The sequence below is a fragment of the Mesoplodon mirus genome (genome assembly GCF_964341445.2).
Source record: "Mesoplodon mirus genome assembly, chromosome: 16".
In the NCBI taxonomy this organism is placed as follows: Eukaryota; Metazoa; Chordata; class Mammalia; order Artiodactyla; family Ziphiidae; genus Mesoplodon; species Mesoplodon mirus.
Genome location: NC_138992.1, coordinates 35,493,244 through 35,511,994, shown reverse-complemented (window position 1 = coordinate 35,511,994; position 18,751 = coordinate 35,493,244). Strand labels below are relative to the sequence as shown.

At 39.9% G+C, this 18,751-nt stretch overlaps 1 protein-coding gene across 9 annotated transcripts in view; it reads left to right on the top strand.

Moving 5' to 3' along the window:
- The window catches only part of VPS13B (vacuolar protein sorting 13 homolog B), a 791,361-nt gene that overhangs the window by 631,034 nt on the left and 141,576 nt on the right, over positions 1–18,751 (top strand). For all 9 annotated transcript variants that reach the window (XM_082600778.1, XM_082600779.1, XM_082600780.1 and 6 more), the window contains 2 exons: positions 8,121–8,328; positions 8,632–8,816. In XM_082600778.1, coding sequence (XP_082456904.1) covers positions 8,121–8,328; positions 8,632–8,816 — 393 coding nt within the window. The remainder of the gene's footprint in view (positions 1–8,120; positions 8,329–8,631; positions 8,817–18,751) is intronic.

Sequence of the window (18,751 nt, the reverse complement as noted above, 5' to 3'; positions counted from 1 at the left end):
AGGTCCTGGATCATCTTCACTATCATTATTCTGAATTCTTTTTCTAGAAGGTTGCCTATCTCCACTTCATTTAGTGGTTTTTCTGGGGTTTTATCTTGTTCCTTCATCTGGTACATAGCCCTCTGCCTTTTCATCTTGTCTATCTTTCTGTGAATGTGGTTTTTGTTCCACAGGCTGCAGGATTGTAGTTCTTGCTTCTGCTGTCTGCCCTCTGGTGGATGAGGCTATCTAAGAGGCTTGTGCAAGTTTTCTGGTGGGAGGGACTGGTGGTAGGTAGAGCTGACTGTTGCTCAGGTGAGCAGAGCTCAGTAAAACTTTAATCCGCTTGACTGCTGATGGGTGGTGCTGGATTCCCTGCCTTTTGGTTGTTTGGCCTGAGGCAAGCCAACACTGGAGCCTACCTGGGCTCCTTGGTGGGGCCAATGGCAGACTCTGGGAGGCTTCACGCCAAGGAGTACTTCCCAGAACTTCTGCTGCCAGTGTCTTTGTCCCCACGGTGAGCCACAGCCACCCCTCGCCTCTGCAGGAGACCCTCCAACACTAGCAGGTAGGTCTAGTTCAGTCTCCTCTGTGGTCACTGCTCCTTCCTCTGGGTCCCCATGCATACACTACTTTGTATGTGCCCTCCAGGAGTGGAGTCTCTGTTTCCCCCAGTCCTGTCGAAGTCCTGCAGTCAAATCCCACTAGCCTTCAAAGTCTGATTCTCTATGAATTCCTCCTCCCGTTGCCAGACCCCCAGGTTGGGAAGTCTGACGTGGGGCTCAGAACCTTCACTCTAGTGGGTGGACTTCTGTGGTATAAGTGTTCTCCAGTCTGTGAGTCACCCTCCCAGCAGTTATGGGATTTCGTTTTGCTGTGATTGCACCCCTCCTACCATCTCATTGTGGCTTCTCCTTTGTCTTTGGATGTAGGGTATCTTTTTTGCTGAGTTCCAGTGTCTTCCTGTCGATGATTGTGCAGCAGCTAGTTGTGATTCTCGTGTTCTCACAAGAAGGTGTGAGAGCATGTCCTTCTACTCTGCCATCTTGGTTCAGGGCTCGCCATTGGTAGTTTGATAGGGATTGCATTCAATCTGTAGGTTGCTTTGAGTAGTATAGTCATTTTCACAATATTGATTCCTCCTATTCAAGACATGTTATATCTCTCCAACTGTTTGTATCATCTTTAATTTCATCAGTATCTTATAGTTTTCTGCATATAAGTCTTTTGTCTCCTTAGGTAGGTTTATTCCTAGGTGTTTTATTCTTTTTTTGTTGCAATGGTAAACGGGAGTGTTTCGTTAATTTCTCTTTCAGACTTTTCTTCATTACTGTATAGGAATGCAAGAGATTTCTGTGCATTAATTTTGTGTCCTGCTACTTTACCAAATTCATTGATTAGCTCTAGTAGTTTTCTGATAGCATCTTTAGGATTCTCTATGTATTGTATCATGTCATCTGCAAACACTGACAGCTTTACTTCCTCTTTTCCGATGTGGATTCCTTTTATTTCTTTTTCTTCTCAGATTGCTGTGGCTAAAACTTCCAAAACTATGTTGAATAATAGTGCTGAGAGTGGCAAACCTTGTCTTGTTTCTGATCTTAGTGGAAATGCTTTCTGTTTTTCACCATTGAGAACGATGTTGGCTGTGGGTTTGTCATATATGACCTTTATTTTGTTAAGGTAAGTTCCCCTTATGCCTGCTTTCTGCAGAGTTTTTATTATAAATGGGTGTTGAATTTTGTCGAAAGCTTTTTCCACACCTATTGAGATGATCACATGGTTTTTCTCCTTCAGTTTGTTTATATGGTTTATCACATTGATTCATTTGCATATATTGAAGAATCCTTGCATTCCTGGGATAAACCCCACTTGATCATGGTGTATGATCATGTTACGTTAAAAGTAACGTGCTGTTGGATTCTGTTCACTACTGTTTTGTTGAGGATTTTTGCCTCTGTGTTCATCAGTGATATTTGTCTGTAATTTTCTTTTTTTGTAGTATGTTTGTCGTGTTTTGGTATCAGGGTGTTGATGGCCTCGTAGAATGAGTTTGGGAGTGTTCCTCCCTCTGCTGTATTTTGGAAGAGTTTGAGAAGGATAAGTGTTATCTCTCCTCTAAATGTTTGATAGAATTCCCCTGTGAATCCTTCTGGTCCTGGGCTTTTGTTTAATGGAAGATTTTTAATCACAGTGTCAGTTCCAGTGCTTGTGATTGGTTTCTTCATATTTTCTGTTTCTTCCTGGTTCAGTCTCGGGAGATTGTGCTTTTCTAAGAATTTATCCATTTCTTCCAGATTGTCCATTTTATTGGCATAGAGTTGCTTGTAGTAATCCGTCATGATCTTTTGTATTTCTGCAGTGTCAGTTGTTACTTCTCCTTTTTCATTTCTAATTCTATTGATGTGAGTCTTCTCCCTTTATTTCTTGATGAGTGTGGCTAGTGGTTTATCAATTTTGTTTATCTTCGCAAAAAACCAGCTTTTAGTTTTATTGATCTTAGCTGTTGTTTCTGTCAGTTCTATTTTATTTATTTCTGATCTGATCTTTATGATTTCTTTCCTTCTGCTATCTTTGGTGTTTTTTTGTTCTTCTTTCTCTAATTGCTTTAGGTGTAAGGTTAGGTGGTTTATTTGAGATGTTTCTTCTTTCTTGAGGTAGGATTGTATTGCTATAAACTTCCCTCTTAGAACTGCTTTTGCTGCATCCCGTAGATTTTTGGGTTGTTGTGCTTTCATTGTCATTTTTTTCTAGGTATTTTTTGATTTCCTCTTTGATTTCTTCAGTGATCTCTTGGTTATTTAGTAGTGTATTTTTTAACCTCCATGTGTTTGTATTTTTTACAGATTTTTCCTGTCCTTGACATCTAGTCTCATAGCGTTGTGGTCTGAAAACATACTTGATATGATTTCAATTTTCTGAAATTTACCAAGGCTGGATTTGTGACTCAAGATATGATCTATCCTGGAGAATGTTCCATGAGCACTTGAGAAGAAAGTATATTCTGTTGGTTTGGATGGAATGTCCTGTAAATATCAATTAAGTCCATCTTGTTTAATGTATCATTTAAATCTTGTGTTTCCTTATTTATTTTCTTTTTGGATGATATGTCCATTGGTGAAAATGGGGTGTTAAAGTCCCTTACTATGATTGTGTTACTGTCAATTTCCCCTTTTATCCCTGTTAGCATTTGCCTTAAGTATTGAGGTGCTCCTATGTTGTTTGAAAAAATATTTACAATTGTTATATTTTCTTCTTGGATTGATCCCTTGATCATTATGTAGTGTCCTTCTCTGTCTCTTGTAATAGTCTTTATTTTAAAGTCTATTTTGTTTGATATGAGAATTGCTACTGCAGCTTTCCTTTCATTTCCATTTGCATGGAGTATCTTTTTCCATTCCCTCACTTTCAGTCTATATGTGTCCCTAGGTCTGAAGTGGGTCTCTTGTAGAGAGCATATATACGGGTCTTCTTTTTGTATCTTTTCAGCCAGTCCGTGTCTTTTGGTTGGAGCATTTGATCTATTTACATTTTAGGTAGTTATCGATATGTGTGTCCCTATTAATTTTCTTAATTATTTTGGGTTTGTTATTGTAGGTCTTTTCCTTCTCTGCATTTCCTGCCTAGAGAAGTTCCTTTAGGATTTGTTGTAAAGCTGGTTTGGTGGTGCTGAATTCTCTTAGCTTTTGCTTGTCGGTAAGGCTTTTAATTTCTCCATGAAATCTGAATGAGACCCTTGTTGGGTAGAGTAATCTTGTTTGTAGGTTTTTCTTTTTCATCACTTTAAATATGTCCTGCCACTCTTTTCTGGCTTGCAGAGTTTCTGCTGAAAGATCAGCTGTTAACCTTATGGGGATTCCCTTGTATGTTATTTGTTGCTTTTCCCTTGCTGCTTTTAATATTTTTTCTTTGTATTTAATTTTTGATAGTTTGCTTAATATGTGTCTTGACATGCTTCTCCTTGGATTTATCCTGTATGGGACTCTCTGTTCTTCCTGGACTTGATTGACTATTTCCTTTCCCATATTAGGGAAGTTTTCAACTATAATCTGTTCAAATAGTTTCACAGTCCCTTTCTTTTTCTCTTCTTTTGGGACCTCTATAATTTGAATGTTGGTGTGTTTAATGTTGTCACAGAGGTCTCTGAAACTATCCTCAATTCTTTTCATTCTTTTTTCTTTATTCTGCTCTGCGTTAGTTATTTCCACTCTTTTATCTTCCAGGTCACTTATCCGTTCTTCTGCCTCAGTTATTCTGCTATTGATTCCTTCTGGAGAATTTTTAATTTCATTTATTGTGTTGTTCATCATTGTTTGTTTGCTCTTTAGTTCTTCTAAGTCCTTGTTAAATGTTTCCTGTATTTTCTCCATGCTATTTCTAAGATTTTGGATCATCTTTACTATCATTACTCTGAATTCTTTTTCAGGTAGGCTGCCTATTTCCTCTTCATTTGTTTGGTCTGGTGGATTTTTACCTTGCTCCTTCATCTGCTGTGTATTTCTCTGTCTTCTCATTTTGCTTAACTTACTGTGTTTGGGGTCTCCTTTCTGCAGGCTGCAGGTTCGTAGTTCCTGTTGTTTTTGGTGTCTGCCCCAGTGGCTACATTTGGTTCAGTGGTTTGTGTTGGCTTCCTGATGGAGGGGACTTGTGCCTGTTTTCTGGTGGATGAGGCTGGATCTTGTCTTTCTGGTGGACAGGACCACATCCAATGGTATGTTTTGGAGTGTCTCTGAACTTGCTATGATTTTAGATGGCTTCTCTGCTAGTGGGTGGGGTTGTTTTCCTGTCTTGCTAGTTGTTTGGCATAGGGTGTCCAGCACTGCAGCTTGCTGGTCGTTTAGTGGAGCTGGATCTTAGCATTGAGATGGAGATCTCTGGGAGAGCTTTTGCTGTTTGATATTACGTGGGGGCAGGAGGTATCTGGTGGACCAATGTCCTGAACTTGGCTCTCTCACCTCAGAGGCTCAGGCCTGACACCTGTCTTGACTTTTTCAGCCACCCTGCTCAAAAGAAAAGGGAGAAAATAGGAAGGAAGGAAGGAAGGAAGGAAGGAATTAAGGAAGGAAGGAAGGAAGAAGTTATTAAAATAAAAAATAATATATTATTAAATATAAAAATTTTTAAGTAGTAAAAAAAAAAAAGGAAGAGAGAGCAACCAAACGAAAAAACAAATCCACCAATTATAACAAGCTCTAAAAACTATACAAAAAAAAAAAAAAAAGGACAGACAGAACCCTAAGACAAATGGTAAAAGCAAAGCTATACGGACAGAGTCACACAAAGAAGCATACACATACACACTCACAAAAGGAGAAAAAGGAAAATATATATATATACATAAAAAATTTTTAAAAAGGAAGAGAGCAACCAAATCAATAAACAAATCTACCAATGATAATAAGCTGTAAATACCAAACTCAGATAAACATAAAACCAGAAATTAGATGCAGAAAACAAACCCCAAGTCTACAGTTGATCCCAAAGTCCACCACCTCCATTTTGGGATGATTCGTTGTCTTTTCAGTTATTCCACAGATGCAGGGTACATCAAGTTGATTGTGGAAGTTTAATCCACTGCTCCTGAGGCTGCTGGGAGAAATTTCCCTTTCTCTTCTTTGTTCGAACAGCTCCTGGGTCAGCTTTGGATTTGGCCCCACCTCTGCATGTAGGTCGCCTGAGGGCATCTGTTCTTCGCTCAGACAGGACGGGGGTTAAAGGAGCAGCTGATTAGGGGGCTCTGGCTCACTCAGGCCGGGGGGAGGGAGGAGTACGGAATGCGGGGCGAGCCTGTGGCGGCAGAGGCTGGTGTGATGTTGCACCAGCCTGAGGCACGCCGTGCATTCTCCTGGGGAAGTTGTCCCTGGATAACGGGACCCTGGCAGTGGCAGGCTGCACAGGCTCCTGGGAGGGGAGGTGTGGACAGTGACCTGTGCTTGCACACAGGCTTCTTGGTGACGGCGGCAGCAGCACCCTTAGCATTTCATGCCCGTCTCTGGGGTCCGGGCTGATAGCTGCGGCTCGCGCCCATCTCTGGAGCTCGTTTAGGCAGTGCTCTGAATCCCCTCTCCTCGTGCACCCCTAAACAGTGGTCTCTTGCCTCTCAGGCAGTTCCAGACATTTTCCCAGACTCCCTCCCGGCTAGCTGTGGTGCACTAGCCCCCTTTAGGCTGTGTTCACGCAGCCAACCCCAGTCCTCTCCCTGGGATCTGACCTCCGAAGCCTGAGCCTCAGTTCCCATCCCCCACCTGCCCCGGCGGGTGAGCAGACAAGCCTCTCGGGCTGGTGAGTGCTGGTCGGCACCCATCCTCTGTGCGGGAATCTCTCCGCTTTGCCCTCTGCACCCCTGTTGCTGCGCTCTCCTCGGTGGCTCCAAAGCTTCCCCACCACCACCACCTGTCTTTGCCAGTGAAGGGGCTTCCTAGTTTGTGGAAACTTTTCCTCCTTCACAGCTCCCTCCCAGCAGTGCAGATCCCATCCCTATTCTTTTGTCTCTGTTTATTCTTTTTTCTTTTGCCCTACCCAGGTATTTGGGGAGTTTCTTACCTTTGGGAAGTCTGAGTTCTTCTGCCAGCGTTCAGTAGGTGTTCTGTAAGAGTTGTTCCACACACATGTACATGTATTTTTGATGTATTTGTGGGGAGGAAGATGATCTCCACGTCTTACTCCTCTGCCATCTTGAAGCTATGCTGAATGTGTTCTTCATATGATTTGATGTTCCCCAAATCTGACACAAATCTAAAAAGCTTGAGGAATTCAGAGTTATAGAAAATGGCAATGACTGATTTGTTAATAGTGGAGGCATATTGAATATGAATTTCTTGTCTTCATCTAAAAGTTGTCTTGCCTCACCTTTTTCACCAGTTTTCTTAGTGACACAGAGGTAGATGGTAGGGGAGCCCACTAACTTATTGCTTTACATTGATTGGTTTGGAGATTTTCAGTATCTGTTATAAATTTTCATAGATTTATTCAGCATGTGATTTTGTATTGTTTTATCAAGAATAGTAATTGTATTACCATTTTTCCAAGACAGCAAAGTAACTCCACATTAAAAACAATAATAAGAGCAAAAACAAAGTATATCATCTCTACATTATAAACTCTCTTGACATTTTAAAACCTGGAGCACAGTGTTTGACTCCCCAACTTGACTTTTCACCTATCTCTGTTTTTCAGAATTCAATAAAAATAAGAATGATGAGAAAAAAATAGACTTAGTATCATACCTCTTACCTTTATTTCTGAGGTGCCTTAATTCCAGAGAGTAGGACTTAAACTGAGGGTTTAAAACTTACCCACAAAGCATAGGCTTATTCTTTTCTACCTCTGTATATTCTTTTCTTCTTTGCCATATTAGCTGGTTCTCTTTGAAATTATGGTTGTATTGCCTTTATCCAATACATTCAGAGAAATGTAATATTATTGAAAATTTATGTCCTCTGACATTAATCATTATTACCCACTGGTCATACTTCCATTATAGACTAATATTCTTCACACACAGAAAAAGGGAACTTGATCCTCTCTGTAGATGTAACACCAAGAATTTGTTCTGAAACTGTACCGTAGCTCCTGTACTGTTGGTTCTCAAGGGCTGTGGAATACTGTTTGTTGGCACTTTCTCACTAAAGTTGGGAGCCTTTTAAGTTCAGGTTCATTGAGCATCTTCTTTTTTTTTCTGAAGACTGAAAGTGCAAAGAAAGGAACCCTATAATCAAGATGTGTTTATGTAATCTCATGACAAAATGTAGAAGCTGTTCTACAATATTATTAACATTTTGGCCTACAAGGATCTTCATTGCCTTCTCTCAGACTATAATGGATGTTCTTTTCCCTCTTAGCTAAGTTAATTCATAAACATTACCTCACATCAACATAATTTCATTATCAATTCAGCATTTAAAATTGATTGCTATCCACACAATATATGATATACTTGATTTTCTTGTTTTTATGTATTTACCCAAGAATAGAATTTCATCCCATAGGTCAATTGCTTCTTAAAAATTATAGTTTACTTATTATCAATAGTTAAATTAAATATAATTACAGCCTTGAACTAATTCAAATATGATTGTACCTAATTATTCTCATGAAGTGTTTGTGTTAAAGCCAGTAAAATTTTTCATATGATTTTAAAGGTTTTCTGGGGTCAAGAACATTTGAATTGCCTAGTTCTTCTACATGAATTACTCAATGGATACCTTAAAGAGGAGGGAAATTTTGAAGTGCAAGTTTCTGAAACAGTGCCGCAAATTCCATCTCCTATGGAAAAAAATCAGATATTTGAAAGTGAACAAAGTTCAGACGACCTACGGACAGGTCTGTTTCAATATATACGGGATGCTGGTAAGTAGCGATAGCTTCAGTGTGATTGTGTGTGTGTTTGTTTATTTTACCTGCACATTCAGTAAATGATAACACATCAAGATCACTTGAAAAGTAAGTCAATACCTGCAGTACAAAAATAGTACATTGCCATTCAGTCTCTCTTAAGGGAAAATTCTTGATTTGTTCCTGTCTTAAGCCATGTAAACCTGATCAACCAGCTTCTTTATATTCTTTTCTTTTATACTCATAATTTTTTCTTGTGTAACAAACCAACATGTTCCCCTTCGAAAGCATACAATTAATTATACTTTCGTTTAACAGAACCTTTGAAAATGCCTGGTGTCTATGAAGTCTTATTTTACAATGAAACTGAAGATAGCCCAGGGATGATGTTATGGAGATATCCAGAACCTAGAGTGCTCACCCTTGTACGCATAACTCCTGTGCCCTTCAACACCACAGAGGATCCAGATATTAGCACAGCAGACCTTGGTGATATGCTACAGGTATGGAATGACTCTTCATTTCAAAATAAAAAACAGTGTGGGAAAGTGCTGATTTGATCATAGGAAAAATGTTGGGAGCATACCTATCTTTTCCATAAGTTGTATCAGAGAGAAATACACATGTATGTGTGTATACAAACACATATGTATGTACACATACACACACACACACACACACACAAGACACACACATACTAGAAATTGTATAATAAGAGAATAATGTCATTCAGATTCATGGTACATGGCAATCCTGAGAGTTCTGAATTCTACTCTTCAACCTGTTACAGGTAGCTTACATAGTCTCCAGCAAGTAATGGGACAAACAGGTGTCACTGAGTTGACCACACATTTTCTGAGGACCTACCATGTGCTCACACTCTTCAGCATTTTTAGAACTGTTCTATGAAATGAGATATGTCCCCATAAGGCCAGAAAGGATGACTTAATTTTCATTTCATTTCCCGAGCTGAAAATGGTCTTGGGCCTTGTGGTAGGCTGATAGGAAAACCATCTAACCAGTGATCATATTCTGTATGATTTTGTGGAAAGTTTGTTGCTTGTCATTTCCCTGAGTGTGGATAGCACTATATTATTATTCTACTTATTAATAGTCTACGGATCTGAATTTCTCCTAAAATTTGTTTTTCTCTTAGTTGTCCACCTATTACTAGATCACATAACCATCCACTCGAAGTCATTCCTGATTACTCTTTTTCCCTAACTGCTCACATCTAATTCATCAACAAGTCATGTCAGCTCTACCTCCAAATATGTCCCTATTCCATCTACTTCTTTCTGTTTCTGCTGGTACAACTTGAGTTCAAGCTACCATCTTCTGTTCGCTACTATAGTAGCTTCCTAATTGGCCTCTATGATTCCATCCTTGACTCCTTGTAATGCATTTTCCAAACAACAGCTAGAGTGATCTTTTGAAAATGTAGGTTAGGTTACATCACTGCCCTAACTTAAAACCTGATGGTGGCTCCCTTTAAAACTAACAGAATTCGGGGCTTCCCTGGTGGTGCAGTGGTTGAGAGTCCGCCTGCCGATGCAGGGGGCGCGGGTTCGTGCCCCAGTCCGGGAGGATCCCACGTGCCACGGGGTCGCTGGGCCTGTGGGCTGTGGCTGCTGGGCCTGCACGTCCAGAGCCTGTGCTCTGCAACGGGAGAGGCCACAGTGGTGAGAGGCCCGCGTGCAGAAAAAAAAAAAAGAAAGAAAGAAAATACTCACATATCAGAATTTCAGCCTCATGTAAGGGCTTCTTTATAACTGATTTTGGGATTCAGATTTATAGTTAAGTGTTAATTAACATAAGCCTGATAACTATTGGTTGGTAGTATTATGCCAGTTGTATTAAACAGAGCATTTAAGGTAGTAAGTACATTCACTAGTGACATGTTCTTCATCTTCTCACTGCCACTGGAGAGGCAGGAGAGCACAGTGGTTAAGAGAATGAACTATAGCCAGAATGCCTGGGTTCAAATTCTGGCTCTGCCATTTGCAAACTGTGTCACCTTCGATAAGTAACTTAATCTCTCAGCCTCAGGTTTCCCGTTTTGCTTTTCTTTCATCAGTAAAATGAGGCCACTAATAATGTAATGCTTATAGGAATTAATATTTGTAAGACACATAGAACAATGCCTGGCACATGGTAAGTGCTATGTAAGTATGAGTACTACCAGTACCATTACAATGATTGTCGTCAAGAGTCTTTTTATCAAGCAGAAGCACAGGCTAGATCAGAGAGAGCTGGTGTCTAGTGACTCTACAGACCAGCTGGAGTAGTCTAGGAGATCTGGGATAGTCCGAGGGGTCTTATACAGTAAACTTGGCACATAAGCACTGCATGAAGGAAACCTGGCAGGTTTCAACAAGCAAAGAGCTGGTATCAGAGAGGTCCTGCTACATTTCATATCTTGTTGGAGAGAGAGGAGCTGATACATGGCAGAGTTCAAAGACAAGGATGCTGGCGTAAGAAGCAAGACAGGGTTGTACCTACTGTAAGCTGAAGGGGAAACCTTGATTCCAATGGTAAGGAAGAACACCCAGAATTGACAGCTGGGATGGAAGAACAGAGCAGGACTGGCAGAAAGTTGCCATGCTACTGAGCTCCCAGTCTAACCTTATATTCCCCCGGCTAGGAGCAGAATTTGTCCCAAGGGTTGGGGTGACCTCATCTGTAGAAATATGACAGCTTTTTCCTTGAGTGCTTACAGTGCCAGACCCTGAGCATACTCCTGGGGATTCAGAGACAGATAAGACACTGTCCATTCATCAGAAGCTCTCTGTCTAGTAGGCAAGTTTCTCTGGTTGTTTGGGGTAGAAGAATTTCCCTATTTTCAGCATTCGAGCATTCAGTATTAAACCTCTCTGTTGTCAGAATCATTTTCCTGCTCTATGTGATTATCTCTAGGTCTGTACCGGAGGCACCGCTAAAATATTGAAGTACCAATCCTGAATAGCAGGGAACTTATAAAAAGAAAGCCCTTTATCAACATGGTATAGTGTAGATAATGTAGACATTAAAGTCTCAACTGCTGACTCCTGTTCCCCTCCCCCTTTGTATTTTACTAATTCAGTGACCTTAGGCAAACTGCTGATCTCTTAGAGCCTTGATTTCCTCAGCTGAACACTGGAGTTAATGCTATTTACCTTGCAGAGTTGTCAGGAGATTTAAGTGAAATATTATCACTAAAACAAGTAAGTGCCTTAAACATAGTGAGCTCTTAATAAATGTTAATTTCCTTCCCTCCACTTCTTCACAAGCAAATGCCTGGACCACTAAAAAGCCTCCTAAGTGAAATTCTAGCCTTCAATCTCTTCTCCTTCCAACCTATCCTCCTAACATTTTAAAGGAACAGGTGGATTGTGTCATTCCCTGAGAAAAACCTTCAGCGGTCCTATTACTGCTAGACTGACCTTGAGGGCCCTGCAGAACCGCCTGACCCAGCTTTGTCTTTCCTTCCCTTCCGCATGATCTATGCTCTAATCAAACTGGCCTATTCAGCATTCCTGAACCAGCCTGTGGTCTCCCACATCTGTACCACTCCCTCTTCATTTGAGTCTCTCCCTTTTCTGCTGAAATCCTATCCACACATCCAAACAGCTCCAGTGCCATCTATTCCATGAAGCCTTTCCTGGACACCGTCTCCAAACATGATACTGCCTTTCTCTGAAGTTCTGTAACACTTCATGGCACCACTTTTATGCTGTTTCTCACCTATTCCTCACATTTTAATTATCCATATCTTGTCTCCCTCCTAGACTGTAGGTTTCCAAAGGAAATGATCACATCTAATTTTCATTATGTTCCATATAGTATCCACTGCAGTGGAGATGCTCAGTATATTGAATGGATCAATGAGTACATGGATGTCTGTGCTCCTATTCTGTATAATTCAAAAGCATTACATTGTTTGTCATTATTTTATGGCACTATTGAATGCATTTGGTTTTACAAACTGAATTATGGCAGGATGCACTGTGTTATGCTTCAGTGGCATTACCTACTATAAACAGGCAGTCTAATGTCATTACATTACACAGGCTCTTGGTGAGATCATTGACTCTTCTGCCAAGCCCACTGCCCCCTAGGCAGAGGCTCGTCCTTAAATACAAAAACAAGTTCATCTCCTTGGTTTTAGTCCTAAAAACAGAATCAAGCTTGGATTAATTTTTTCCTTCAGGACCATTTAGTTCATAAGAAACTGACCTTATATAGAACCCTTAAATATATCTGTTTATATCTCTTTCCATAATTAATATTGGGATTTATAAACAGGCTCCTCAAATGACTTCATGGACTTTATAGAATTTATTTTGTGATTGTACTGAAAAATATGGAAAACATGTCTATAATATTAAACCAACCATAGGTTCAGAATAAAGACCCTGAAATTAATGTTCACAGAAAACCAAAGGAGCTTATTTTGTGTTCAGTTTTATCACATTAAATTTTGAGTGTTAATAGTATATTTAGATGTCAATAAAATTAGGATCTGGGCTTCCCTGGTGGCGCAGTGGTTGAGAGTCCACCTGTCGATGCGGGGACACAGGTTCGTGCCCTGGTCCGGGAAGATCCCACATGCGCGGAGCAGCTGGGCCCTTGAGCCATGGCCACTGAGCCTGCGTGTCCGGAGCCTGTGCTCTGCAACGGGAGAGGCCCGCGTACCGCAAAAAAAAAATTAGGATCTGTAAGTTAGAGCAATGCCATCAACCTAGAAGGAATGCTGTGCTATTTAAATGAGCTGAAATATAAGAAATTACTGGCACTGTGTCTGGCACGTACTGTAAGTTTTCCTCTCTCCTCATCCTGTTGTGTACACTGCCTACTGAGGATTCCATTTTGGAAATACCCGTGTTCTCAGATTGTAAATTTTTAATTCATCCTTTGTAGTGGAATTGATAATGGAGATTTTAATTCTCACACAGATCTGTCATGGTGCTTGTTCTTGTTCTCTCAATACTGTATTATTCTTGTTTTTATATTTATTTTCATTTATGTATTGTACTAAATTTTTAGATATCTTCATTAGGTATGTGACAGTAGCCCATACTAAATAGCATCTTTCCCCAAGGATCTCAAGAGTGTAAAGCTTGAACATTACGATTCAAGATAAACACTAAAGGTTGGGTTGGGATCACTGAAGCAATTTAAATAGATTTGAAGTAAAGCTAAAGGAGTGAAATGAAGGATAACATACTGTATGGATTAAAAGGAAAGATACAGGAGCTAAAGTCAGGAATTTCTCTAATGCAAGAAATATCTAGGGTGTACATAAGATTACTGGTGTTAAGTCAAATAAAAGGGAAAGAGAATGTTTAAGTAATGTAGGGAAAAATTAACACATGTTCAGAAAACCTTACATTAGAAAAATTAAACAAGATATTTAAATTCAGATCTACACCTTCAGAAAATGTGAATATAGTTAACAAATGAGAAGATAAACATATATATCTGTTATTTTTATTTCTACTTCATAGCGTTTATCATCAACAAGTAATTGTTGAATATCTTCCCAATATCAATATAGGATACTACAATACTACAGTATCAATATAGAATACTATAGACAGTGAAGATATAAAGAGGTAGAAGATCTGTCCCTACTCTTGTAAGGTTTATAATCTAATTGAAAAGAGAGGACATAATTGCATATGCAAACTCAGAAGATAGAATAGCTGAATATATATTAGGATAGACCCATTAGATAGAATGAATCATGTAATTTGGGGAATTCTGACATCTGAAGAGTAAATTGAATTAACTGGCAAAAAAAGAATAAATTTGTTACTAAAGCTCTATAATTTCATAGCACTTTCTCAGTTAAAAAGGCATTTTCAAGCTTCAGAATTAGGTGCAGAACTCTTATATGACTAGAGTCCTTAAAAGATATCTTCTCAAGGATAACAGGAAGAAAAAGACAAAAGCAAGCTGTGTCATTTGTTTATTTCTGGTGGAGAAAGAGAACGGTAAGCCAAAGAAATCAGTGCACTCATGCCCAATTCATTTTTGTTTATCCAGTTTAAAAGTCATGGAAATTAGTTTTTAAAGTAACACTAATATGACTATAAAAATCAAAGTGAAACCACATTGGAAGACAACAACAACAAAAAAGCATACTTGGAAGCCAAGGAGAATCTAAATGGTTGAGATCTGTGTTATTTTTGCTCCAAAGTGTTATGATCATCTTTGTGTTTGACACCCAACACTGTGCTAAGTGCTTTGCGTACATAACCTCATTAAATCTCATTCTATTCTGAGGGGTGGACATTATCCCCATTTTATAAGTGGGGAAACTTATAAAGAGAAATTAACTGTTCTTGAATCATAAGAAGTGGGAGAGCCAGAATTTCATCTCAGGTCTTTCTGACTCCAAAACTTACTGTTCTTTACCTTATTTGTAAAACAATGGAATTGTTTTGTCACATCTACAAATGGGACACATCTACAATACACTTGTAGATGTATTGTCACATTTAAGTGACAGTGAGGGACTCTGTTGAGAATAGTGGAAAGAAGGAAAATAAAATTATTCCTTTGCTTCAAACTGTTAAATCATGAAATAATGAATCAGACCAAAGATATGCAAAATAACCTTAAATAAATAAAAGGACTCCCAGAAACAAGATGGTTTGGGTATAAGGATATCCAAAAAAAGAATGTTTCCTTCAGAAGGAGAACTGGTGAGCTCTACAAGCCTAGGATGGTCATGGAAGCATTTGTTGGAAGAAGCCCTCCTGGCAGCATTCAAAGAAATGGTGCCTAAATGTCTGGTTCACCTGGGAGCTAAATCCCCTTTATGAAGATGAATGTAGCAGCTGTCAGATCTCTGTGTCTAACATTCAAATCATCTAACCCCCCAAACAACCTTCTAATAGTTTGACTCCTGATGCAATCTGTCTACAGAGAGTTTCATACACTTCTCAGACCAGCATCAGTATCCAGGCTGCTTGGCAGTGATACATCTTATGGTAAATTAATAACTTGGCATCTGGTTTATATATCAGTCTCTAGTGAACTTTGTTACATGACTCAGCATTCCTAAATCTAGCCAGTGCTAGGACACCATGGAAATTTCTTGAGAGTGCAAGACCAATGGCCAGATCTTAAATCATGGTGAATCCATCATGCTAAGTACCCTCATGCGGCTACCTGCCTTCCCAGCATGCTGACCTCTCCCAAATGACGGCTCTATTGTGCAGTATGTCACAAACCTTTCCAAACAAAATCCCACTCTTACTACCTTGAAGAATTGGGAGGAGTAAAGATAATGTATATAAAGCACCTGGCATAGTGTCATGCATAGTTAAAGGCTCAGTAAATTATTATTACAGTGCTCTGTAACTGCTGTCATTATCATCATATCATCATCCTCATCGTCATCCTCTCAACTGATCAAAGAACCTCGATCCCACTGTGTTAGACCAAGAAAGCCCTGTTTTCTTAGAAAGACACTTTTTGTGTTTGTAGTCTGTTAATGTCATAATAATTGTTGAGAATGATGGCTCCGCATGTGATTAATGGAATGCTTTCACTGATGTGAATGGCTGCTAGACAAGACACCACCTTCCCACATGGTCATGGTCAGTGCCTCCAAGGCAGTATGTCAGCTACAGTCCTCTAGGTTGCAGGTAGCAGAAACCCCACTGAAGCTGGCCTAGCGAGGAATAGAGGAGAGAGCTAGTATCCAGATACAGTGGGGAAAACAAATACCATATGCTAACACATATATATGGAATTTAAAAAGGGAGTACTGATGAACCTAATGTCAGGGTAGGAAAAAAGACACAGACATAGAGAACGGACTTGAGGGCCTGGAGGGGAAGGGGAACTTGGGGTAAAGTGAGAGAGTGGCATGGACCTATATACACTACCAAATGTAAAATGGATGGCTAGTGGGAAGCTGCTGCATAGCACAGGGAGATCAGCTCGGTGCTTTGTGACCACCTAGAGAGGTGGGATAGGGAGGGTGGGAGGGAGATTCAAGAGGGAGGGGATATGGGCATATATGTATATGTATAGCTGATTCACTTGGTTGTAAAGCAGAAACTAACACAACATTGTAAAGCATTTATACTCCAATAAAGATGTGAGGAAAGAAAAAAAAAAAAGATACAGTGGTGCGTCCTAGAGGCCAAGGGCAAAATGCAGCTGGGCCTTTAGTAAAGGATAGGGCCAGGAGTGGAAGGCAGGAATCCAGGGGAGTATTTACCCACTCTTACTTTTCTCTGTGCCTTTCCCCATAGTTGCCTTATTCTTCCTTTTCAACAGACTAGCTTCTTTTTTCCCCTGCTTCTCAGACCACCTGGTAGTCCCTGACAACTCCCAGAGCTCCCAGAGTCACATTTACAAGTCCAACCTCTGGTGCCGTTCCACATTCCTGACTGACCTAGTTTGGTGTCAGGTGCTCTTGGCCCATTTAGCTAAGGCCATGGGGTGGAATCACATTCACCAGCATGACTGTGAATTCGGGGTCATTTGTGAGCTTTGCAGATACCCGTGAAGGGATTCATCCTATATCGTGTCTCTTAGTGCTCTTGTTTGCCACCCTGGCTAACCTGGCCAAACTCATGGTCAGTACTGGCCTCATGCAGTCAGCTGCTTCTTTCCTGTCTGACCAACTCTGAAGATCTTCACAGTGTATTCTACCCTTCCAAGAGGGAAGCCTTTTATATATGGTCTGTGGTTTTGGAGAAGAGTCGCCACTGACAGGAGGAGGCGACTCTAAAAAGACTGCCTCACTAAAAGAAATTTACTCCTTTTTGCTGTGGTTTTTCCAGCTTTCTCTTTTGCAGATATCTGTCAAAGCTGTTTCTCTCTGCACATCACAGGCTCTCTGCATCTAGAGTAAACCTCACATCACTTTTTAAAATCTTCTCATTGTCCTCCCCAGGCATCTTCTCAAAATACAGATTAGGCAAGTTTCTATGTCTTACAGATACATATGAGATATTTTCTTTTCCCCAAGTATCTTTCTTGGTCAGTGCTTCCTTTTTAATGCAGTGACTGTGTAACACATTAGCAACTCCACAGATTCTATAACTACTCTCTTGGTTCTAATGATATATGAGAGCTTTATACATAAAATAATTTTCTGTTTTGAAACTGAGTTTACAATGTGATGCCTAATGTCCATAGCTTAGTGATTTAATTGTTTGGTTTTCTAATAACATTTTGTCTTACATACTTATCCACAGACTGAACTGAAGCTTCATTAAACCTTATAGTTGTGTGGATTTCATTCTTTTTTCGTAATTATGTGCAAAAATGTTCCAAGTCAGAGAGTAATACTCAGTATTACCCAATAAATTAAAAACTAGACTTTTGCTGCTTTAAACTTGACATTACAAGCTTCCTGTGATTCTAAAGCACATGGACCTGATAGGTAAAGGTTATGATATTAGTACGTGGTGACACTACAGAAAAAGAAACCTTCAGAGAATTACTTGCAATCTAATATGATTTGCCTCTTCCATGCACAACTTAAAAAGAATAAAAGGAAGAGTTCTTGGGTGTTTCTTTTCAGCTGTGTTGGGCGGTTCACTTATAGCTGCACATATGTTCCCAGAATCCTGAGCCTTTTTATTTTATAAGCACCTCCTGCCCACTGGCAGCTGTACTAATGTGTCCCAGAAGGCTTTGCTCCTATCCATCATCTTTAGGAGTGGTGCTTAAAGCCAGATATGAAATTCATTGTTGCTGAAATGCAGAAAAGAAGAAGTCTTGCGGGCTTTGAGAAAGTAAGAGTCAGAGCCCGACTCTTAGGAAATAAAGGAAAGAAAAAGTCCTGTGTACCCACTGGACACAATAATAAATGGTTTTGAATGATGGGTAACAGTGCTGGATTGACTACTAAGTGTTTTGCATCCAGAAGCCATTGCCTCCTTTTTTGGACAATGAAGGGGAACCTAAAATAGAGTATTCCCTGGATACACTTTTAATTATTCTGTCTTCATAATGTTGTAAAAGTATTTTTTTAAAAGGATCTAGGAATATATTAAAAAGAGCTCCGCCTGAGAATTTTGAGGTTAATTCAGCAAATACTGATAAAAGGACCTGCGCTAGGGCCATAAGACATACAGAGGAGGAGAGGGCTCTAGTTCTGCTCTCAAGGCACCTATAGTCTTTTTTTTTTTTTAACATCTTTATTGGAGTATAATTGCTTTACAATGGTGTGTTAGTTGCTGCTGTATAACAAAGTGAATCAGCTCTACGTACATTTATATCCCCATATCCCCTCCCTCTTGCGTCTCCCTCCCACCCTCCCTATTCCACCCCTCTAGGTGGTCACAAGGCACGAAGCTCATCTCCCTGTGCTATGTGGCTGCTTCCCACTAGCTATCTATTTTACATTTGTTAGTGTATATATAAGTCCATGCCACTCTCTCACTTTGTCCCAGCTTACCCTTCCCGCTCCCCATATTCTCAAGTC